Here is a 9,273-nt window from a genome sequence, read left to right on the forward strand (position 1 = left end):
GTTTGAGATTCAACTGTCATATTAGATGTATAATTAGGGGCATGCAGGCACTGACCGGAGTGGGCATGAGATAAGGCAGAGGGATGGGATGTATAGAAGGCAGAGAGACCTAGAGACACGTGGGATGGGGCTGTTCAGAACCCGGAAATAGTGATCTCTGCCAGGATACGGCAGAGAACAACTGAGGTGGTGCTTCTTCCTTGTGGGAGAGGTGGGCAGTCATACACTAACACTGCTTCTTTCCCCTAAGAGCTGGTGAGTGAAGAGCCTTTTGTGGTCAAGCTACAGTTTGAACCTGCGGGGAGACCTGAATCCCCGGGAGACTACTACTTGATGGTTAAAGAAAACCTGTGTGTAGTGTGTGGCAAGAAAGACTCATACATTCGGTGAGTGTGGGCTGGGCCGCCCTGCTGTCTGCCTCTGATGGAAATTGCCCTTCAAGCCACACGCAGAGCCCTTGGCGGGCTTGACTGAGTCTGCCTACTTTGGCTGGGAGACTTGTCCCCAGGGGGCATCCCAGTGTCCTCAAGAGCTTCAGCCCTCTGCCTGGCCTTGCTGTAGTGGCTTCTGCCCCTCCTGAGCCAGTTCTTAGTTTCCAGAATAAAACACTCTTCTCGATAGCAGTTTGCCATGAAGAGAGTCATTCCCTTTGCTCATGAAGGAACGGAGACCTTCCTTCCTTAGGAAGCTGCCTTTCTCTCTGTGTCCTCATGATCCTCCCTTGAGAGGCTCGCAAGCTTTGTGACCCTTGATATATGGGTATCCAGATGAGCCGAGGGCACACTCCAGAATAGTCGGAGAAGATTATGCTGTGTCAAGGTCCCCAGGCCGTGAAGGTGAAGTTACCACTGGTCCTGGGTGCCCAGAACCCTGGCTTTCTCCCTGGCTTCTGTGTAGCAACTCGCTTGCCTCCTTTCTCCGCTTGCAAAGTGTGACGAATGGTTGTTGCTGCCAAGAGGTTTCCCTGAGAGCTTAGTTCTCCTTAGACAATAATGATGGACTTTGATGAACCAGGGAGACAATTTTAGAGTAAGGGATTCTTCAGGAATGGAAGGAAATGGGCTTTTCCAGGTCACCAGGCTTCCAAAGTTTCAGGAGTAGCAGTTACCCGCTGTGTGCTTTGAGAGAGTTGTTTTCCAGATGTTGAAGGCCATTCGAATTTCTTTTCATTTCTCGGATGATACTTGTCCTTCTGGGAGCACAGCCTTCCCAAAGGTTGTTATTAGCCTCTCCCTGCCCCCTGGCCTGCCAGAGGAGTCTGACCGCCGGTGGCCTGCACTCACTTCAAGGAGAGGAGAACCCAAGGCCTGTAGGTAGGTGGGCCAAGAGTGGAATAGGTGGTATGGCCTTTATGTCACCTCTGCTGGGCTGTGGGACCCAAGCTCCTCAGTTGTGTTTAGGCCCAGATCAGAACCCTAGTAGCCTGCCTGCCGACTCCGTGTATGTTCTGTGTCGTGTGCTAATGAGCGTTGCCTTCTGTCTGGCCTCTTTAGGAAGAACGTGATTCCGCATGAGTACCGGAAGCACTTTCCCATCGAGATGAAGGACCACAACTCCCACGACGTGCTGCTGCTCTGCACCTCCTGCCACGCCATCTCCAACTACTATGACAACCACTTGAAGCAGCAGCTGGCCAGGGAGTTCCAGGCCCCCACTGGCTCTGAGGAGGGCTTGCGCCTGCTGGAAGATCCTGAGCGCCGGCAGGTGCGTTCTGGGGCCAGGGCCCTGCTCAACGCCGAGGGCCTGCCTGCGCACCGGAAGGAGGAGCTGCTGCAGGCGCTCAGAGAGTTTTATCACACAGACACGGTCACGGAGGAGATGCTTCAGGAGGCTGCCAGCCTGGAGACCAGGTACGATCTACAGTCCTGCTCAGAGGGCATTGAGGACTAGTCCAGTGACTTAACCCCGACTCCTCAGTGAGAACGCTTGCCAGGGAGGGAGCAGCGGTCGTCCAGGTGCAGTGCGCAGCCTCGTGCTTACCCCGCTGAGTCTCTGTGGCTTAACATACCATGTGGGTGGGATAGAGCAATCTATTTGCTAATTTACTTTCCACAGGAGACTTGCCTTCTATCCTTGACCCTTCGAGGTCATATACTTATGTCCAGCCATTTTCATGCTTAGCAGGAGAGTTCAGAGGCACTGGAGTTGTACCTTATACATTCTCTGCAGAAGTAAATCCTTACTTAGGTCAGCTCATAAGAGGAAAATAAGAGTCAAAAAATATCCTCCAGGGCTTCCCTGGTGGCGCAGTGGTTGGGAATCTGCCCACCAGTGCAGGGGACACGGGTTCGAGCCCTGGTCTGGGAGGATCCCACATGCCGCGGAGCAATTGGGCCTGTGAGCCACATCTACTGAGCCTGCGCATCTGGAGCTTGTGCTCCGCAACGGGAGAGGCCGTGGCAGTGAGAGGCCCGCGCACCGCGATGAAGAGTGGCCCCCGCTTGCCACAACTAGAGAAAGCCCTCGCACAGAAACGAAGACCCAACACAGCCATAAATAAATAAATAGATAGATAGATAGATAGATAGATAGATAAAAAATATATATATATATATCCTCCATTCTCTGGAGTTGCCCGTGAAGTGCAATGTGTGTGGTTTTGCATCTCTTCCCTTATCTAGGTCTGTGGGAATTGAGACAAATGGATTCATGTTTCTTGTCTCACCTGTACTCCGGGGTGTTGGCCTACTGAATGGGATGTTGGCCAGAATTGCTGTTACTATTTAAATTACTTTTTACCTTTTTCCTTCCTTGCTTGCTTTCTCTCTCTTTCCCCGTCAGTACATAGTTGAATTCATATCATTTAATTCAGTGTCCCTAAATGAGAAGCATTTTTTGGCCCTGAGAAATAAATGGGCACATGGCCCAGATGATAAAAACTCTGGGCTACCTGCTATAGTTTTGCTTCCCAACTTGCCACTTCTTTCAGTGGTAACAGGAATTGAAATAATTGAACTGGTAAGGTCGCAAATCCTGGTAGTTATGCTGGTTGCCTTAGTGTTTTGTTATAAAAACAAAACAACCCTCCCCCACGAACTTAATTATAGCAAAAAATATTTATTGAACAAATTTTTTATAGATATCCTAATCTGTTCCACCAAGTTAATAAACTTTATATAAATTGCCTTAATTATTTCTTATAACATCCCTATGAGGTAGGAGTTTCTTACTGGTAACTGCTAACATATCCTGTATCTTTAAAATCTTTTAAAATTTTAAAAAATTATTGTTAAATTTTATTCTTAAAACTATTTTCCAAGTTTTATATTAGATGCCCTGAGGTTAAAGTTAAGTAACTTACCAAGGTCATATTACAAATTAATGAGACTGGCTCCTTTAACCAATTCCCAAATGTATTTCCTAAAACAGCTAAACTTGCCCTTTCAGTGACAGACCTTTCTAACAAATTCATCTTGCTGACTTGGATGGAAGGGTGCTGGGCTTGGGTATCTAGGACCGAGAAGAACAGCTGTTTGGGGAAAGTTCAGCAAGTTAGTGGGATGCTTGTGAGCTAAATAAGAAAATGCCCTGCAAATACCCAGGGGGCACGAACACTGCTAGTTAGCGGGGATTGAGAGTGGGGTATGGATTGTAGGGAGAGGAACTGAGCCCCGGGCAGGGAGCTTCCTTTATTCATAGGGGCTGACAGTACTGTCCACAAGGTATCTTAGTTAGAAAGGAGGCAGGGATTCATCTTCTCATTAAACAGCACTAGCTGTGCAACCGAGCAACCACAGTCGAATTTCATCGCAACAGAAGCACGTCTTGTGGATGTGGTTTGGCATTCTTTGTATAAGAAGGAAGACACCAAAGAAATATTACCACCTTCATTTTATCAGGTGTTACACTGTGATGAAAACCTGGAACACGCGGGCTGATTGAACAGCTAATATAAAGACTGAGTATGGTTCAGAATGAGTAACTTAAAAGAAGTAACTGGGGAACCCTGGAGTAAATGAAAGACCAACATTCTTCACCCATCATCAGCCAGACAGTGGGGCCTCTCTACTGGGGGCTGAGCATTATGCAGTGGCCTTCCCATAAGTATAGATCAGAATCCCCAAATGCCTTCTGCTGGATTGTGTGTTATATGTCCAAACTATTTTTTTTTTAATTTATTTATTTATTTTTGGCTGAGTTGGGTTTTCGTTGCTGCACGTGGGCTTTCTCTAGGTGTGGCGAGCGGGGCCTACTCTTCATTGCAGCGTGCGGGCTTCTCATTGCTGCAGCTTCTCTTACTGAGGAGCATGAGCTCTAGGTGCACGGGCTGCAGTAGTTGTGGCGCGCAGGTGCATGGGCTTAGCTGCTCTGTGGCATGTGGGATCTTCCCAGACCAGGGCTCGAACCTGTGTCCCCTGCACTGGTAGGCGGATTCTTAACCACTGCGCCACTGGAGAAGCCCTGTCCAAACTATTTTTTAAAAGGCAGATATGGGAAAGAGGATGTTTTTAAAAGCATCAAAATAACCAACCCTTTAGGAGTCCAGCAACCTCTGCATTAAACCTCTGTCGAAGCGTCTTGGCCCATAGCATTTGGAGCCACTGTGATACTGTCCTGAGCTTGTTCCCCTCAGACCCACGTACTTTGTGTCTTGACAGGATCTCCAATGAAAACTACATTCCTCACGGGCTGAAGGTGGTTCAGCGCCACACCCAGGGCGGGCTGCGCTCCCTCATGCAGCTGGAGAGCCGCTGGCGGCAGCACTTCCTGGACTCCATGCAGCCCAAGCACCTGCCCCAGCAGTGGTCGGTGGACCACAACCACCAGAAGCTGCTCCGGAAATACGGGGAGGACCTTCCCATCAAGCTGTCGTGATAGCTGCCTCCCTTCCACGTTGGGACAGCTGGGAAGCTGGAGCCAGGGGTGAAAATTCACCTCTTCCTGTTTTAATGTCATTGTCAAAGCCTGGTGACACAACTCACAATACTAACCTGTACTGATCCCAGGATGCTTCTGGTGGAGCAAGGCTGTTGTTTTCAGGGGGAGCTTACGGTCTTGAATTTTAGTTGGGCAGGGTGAGAGTTCTTTACTCCACCCTCTTATTATATTTTTCTGGACAAATGGGAGGCTTGGCCTTCATTTTACTCTCCCTCTTCTGCTTTCCCTGTACAGGCGACAAATGAAGGATTCTCCCTGAAGTGTCTTGTCAAGACACTCAGGTTTTTAATGCTTTTCCTCCCTGTCCAGCATGTTGGTTCATCTCAAACAGGAGCTGTCAAGTATTTCAAGCCCATCAGGTTAGGAGGGGAAAAAATGTTCTTCTAGAGGTTGGAAAAGGGGTCGGATTCATATTCCCAGTTCAACCTCATAATTAGAAATTCTTTGGCTTAGTGCTCTGTGATAACTCACCTGGTGGGGATCCAGCCCATGTGGGTTGCTTCGGTTTATTTCACATGCTTGAAAATGCTCCCGTTTACACATTCAGGACCAAAGCAGCAACTTCCTGCCATATGTTTTCACCCTAACGCTGGAGGGAATTCTTTTCTGGAAAGAGGCCTTCAGCCTGGGTGGGGCACAGAGAAGCACAAGAACCATCTCCCAAGAGAACTTGGATAATTTGCCCTGCTTTCCCTTTCGCTGTTTCTTGCAAGCCTCCTGCCCAGAACGGCAAGGTTTTTAGCTTAATCCCTTTCTGAGAGGAAGGTTGTCTTTTCTCAGAATCAGTATCTGGTCCCTTCAGTGTTCCATCAGGTTTGCAATACTGACCTCCTTTAAGCTCTTAATTCTCTCCCAGAGTCATTTCGTTAGGTTGAGAGGATTTCTCCATCTCCCTTCATGCCTGGGATGCCAAGACTAATTAATACGTTTCGATGTTCAAAACGGTGGTGTTTCATCTTTCCAAACGTGAGGCCACCACTTGGAGTACGGAATCAACTTATTAGTGGTTAGTATTTTTATAAAGTATTAGGAAAACTTTCTTACCTTACAAGATCTTACCAAGCTTAAAAAAGAGCTTTATGGCCAGAATTCAACAAGAGCTCTGTTTCGGAATTCTGCCCGAGTTGGTGATGGTTGCTCTAACACTGGTAAATAAAACAGCTTCTAAGCACAAAGTTCATTGACTGTAAATGTAAAACCTTTTTCTTCATAATTTTATAAAATCGGCAGATACTCTTGGGGAAGGAGATCTTTATGCTATACTATAGGTCCCTGCCGTGTGGCAGCCCATGATATGTGTGCAGGTGTCGTCATGTGCCTCCGCCAACAGCTTTGGCCTGTCGACAGCAGCCCACAACACATGCACACCCTGCAGTTTGTTCCTCTGCCCTTTCATCCCCACTCATCCTCGAAAAGGTGTCTCTGGGATCTAAACTAGAAAGTCTCGAAGACAAATAGTACCAGCTGCCTTGGGGACCGTTTGTTCAACACACTAAGGTTATTATGGGGCAGGTTCTTCAGGGGCTGTTACTGCCCACAGCCCGGGGCAGAGAAACCGTGGAGATGGATAAGTGGTTGTCGTAGTCAGGCTTGCCACAAGGGGGCGCCGTAGATCTTGCTTTATATTCATTCTTGAGAAATAAGGGGTTTTGATAACACGGTTCCTAAACATAACTCATGACTTATGTTTCAGATCGTGTCTATCTCACTTTGAGTCATTTTGACAGCTTTATAAGAAAAACGTCTTCCTCCGAAACAAGAGAGTAGGGCTCTTCCTTTCTCTTTCCCTGTGATCCTCATACTGAGAGGTGAGAACCACTTTAAGAGGTCGTTTAAGGCGCTGTGGTTGCTGCGGAAGCAGGAATGGTTTCTCCAGTAGAGCTCCCTGCAAAGCTTGGTAATGTAGAGCCAGCAGCCATGGTAGAGGAAACATCTAGACTGTGGCACCCTCGATTTCTCATCCTTTTCAGAGCAGTTACTGTGTAGGTTTGAATCTTTTTGTTTTCTGAGTCAGCCTTGGACGCCTTTCTCTAAGACTGACAATTGCTATCTCTAGTGAGTTATTTTAGGGCGGGCATGTTTTAACATAAAATTTTTTTCTGATACAAAAGTAATGTGTATGCTTGTTAGAGACGAATCTAAAGAAAGAATGAAAATCCATCTTCCCTCCATGTAGCACAGACCTAACCTCTGCTGGTATGTTTATGAATTTCCTTTCAGTATTGAAAAATGCATATAACATGTAAGGTGTTGAAACAAACTTGTGAGTCATATGTACAGCTCGGTATACAATTTTCTTCCCTCATTTATCATGGTACCACAAGTAATTTCTTGTGTCTTTAAATCTTGGAACGTAGATTTGCAGTAACTCTACCTTACTTTATTATCCATTCCCACACTGTTAAATTTTGGTTGTTTCAGATCCTTTGTTAATATCAATGATGTTGTGATGAACTTTTTTGTGTATAAATCTTTGACTATATCTTTGCTAACTTTTTTAGGTTAGAACCCTAGAAATTGGGTTGCGAGGAGGGGGAGTGAGTACAAATTGATATCACCTTTTAGGAATTTCTGTGAAGGGGATGCTTCCCTTTGACCCTTTAACTCACGTCCCAATGCATTTGCTGAGCTTCCTCCCCTGTGAGTAGAGGTGAGGGGACAGTGTCACAGCAAAGGCCTCTCTGAAGGTGCCTGATCGTTATGATCGCAGGCTCAGAGTCTTTTCTCTGCTTCCCTTCTGTCTCCCATCCTTTATTGCCCCATTCCCCCTTGCAGCAGTGTTTTTTGGAAATACCGTTTGTTTTAAAATAAAAATGTAAAAAAATTTAATTAAAAATAAAAAAAATTATTTTAAAATAAAAGCTATAGACTTTTTTTTTCCTGATTGACAAGCAATTAGTGATTTGCCCTCCTTAAGTGAACAAGGCACAATATTCAGGGATTGGTTGCCTCTTAAGAGTGCAGCCATAAGTTCCTTATTCTTATCCATGTCACAGACAGAGATCAGATGACAAAATGTGTTCTGTTGAAATAAAGCCATTTTAATCCCTCATTTTAGACTCTTAGGGACCCAGCAAGCAGAAAGAGCTTTTGTTCAGCTTTGTATTCTAATGTTTGGGACCCTAACATTTGACTATAATTTAAATTCTTTGTTACCTTGCCTTTCTGAGTTTTTCATTGATTCATTTACCTTTTCTTCCTTTTTTTTGGTTTTTTTCTTCATTGTGTCTCATCCTCTGAGAGGTATCAGAGTTTCTCAGTTTTCTAGTTTGCTAATTGTTACATATTTTAAAAGGATCCTTCTTTCTGGTCTCTTGTCTTTTCTGTGGTTTACCTGGTCATTTTTTTAGAGTACTTCATCCCTCAGGAATACAGTGAGAATCAGTCTTTCTTGGATGAAATAAGCTGTAAGAGGGTATAAGAATGATTCTCGTATAGTTAACTCTTGATGAGTAAAATAAAAATATACATAATCCTCAGAATACTCTTATTTTGGAATTCAGTTACTCTTTTCAGGTATTCACCAAGTTGCCCCCTCCTGCTGGAGCCAAATACCTTCTGTCTTTCCCCAGTCCTGGGACAGTTTTGCATCAGGTGATGGAGCAGGGCTGACATGCAGCCAAATGCTCGTTCCACTTGTTCAAAAGTACCTGTTCCACCTACCCTACCAGGGAGATGTCTTTGCCTGCGGCACCAAGGTCCTTACTTAACTGGCAACATGTTATTTGGGAAGGTGGGAAGTACATGACACCATGGTTTCCTTCTAACCAGCTTTGTCTGTGGCCAACTCTGGTTATTGGCAGTCCCTAGACGCTGTGGGTACTGGACCAAATGGGCCATCATGTGGGAGATAACCAAGAGCTGACGTGCTGTGCATAGGAATAGGGAATGTCAAAGGACCTAGTTCACACATGCTGGGCTGTTCCCTCCTCCAAGGCAGTGGGACTTGCTGCCTTAAAAGGTCATTCTGGGGCGTCCCTGGTGGCGCAGTGGTTGAGAATCTGCCTGCCGACGCAGGGGACACGGGTTCGTGCCCCGGTCCGGAAGGATCCCACATGTCGCGGAGCGGCTGGGCCCATGAGCCATGGCCGCTGAGCCTGCGCGTCCGGAGCCTGTGCTCCGCAACGGGAGAGGCCGCAGCGGTGAGAGGCCCGCGTACCGCAAAAAAAAAAAAAAAAAAAAAGTCATTCTGTGCTCTGACAAAATGGAGATAGTTTGTCTCATACCCTCCAGATTGAACTCAAAGCATTTGCCCTCCTTTCAACTTCCTTGTTTTTTTGTTTTTCTTTTTGCGGTACGCGGGCCTCTCACCGTTGTGGCCTCTCCCGTTGCGGAGCACAGGCTCCGAACGCGCAGGCTCAGCGGCCATGGCTCACGGGCCCAGCCGCTCCGTGG

The 9,273-nt window shown here is 46.6% G+C and overlaps 1 protein-coding gene across 2 annotated transcripts in view; it reads left to right on the forward strand.

Moving 5' to 3' along the window:
* Positions 1–8,104, forward strand: part of EXD2 (exonuclease 3'-5' domain containing 2) — a 92,894-nt gene extending 84,790 nt beyond the window's left edge. For both annotated transcript variants that reach the window (XM_081226900.1, XM_081226899.1), the window contains exons 7-9: positions 251–386; positions 1,494–1,850; positions 4,599–8,104. In XM_081226900.1, the coding sequence (XP_081083026.1) occupies positions 251–386; positions 1,494–1,850; positions 4,599–4,815 (710 nt within the window). In that variant the 3' untranslated portion in view covers positions 4,816–8,104. The remainder of the gene's footprint in view (positions 1–250; positions 387–1,493; positions 1,851–4,598) is intronic.
* Positions 8,105–9,273: the final 1,169 nt, after the last annotated feature.

The sequence above is a fragment of the Mesoplodon bidens genome, assembly GCF_964165515.1.
Source record: "Mesoplodon bidens genome assembly, chromosome: 3".
Classification (NCBI taxonomy): Eukaryota; Metazoa; Chordata; class Mammalia; order Artiodactyla; family Ziphiidae; genus Mesoplodon; species Mesoplodon bidens.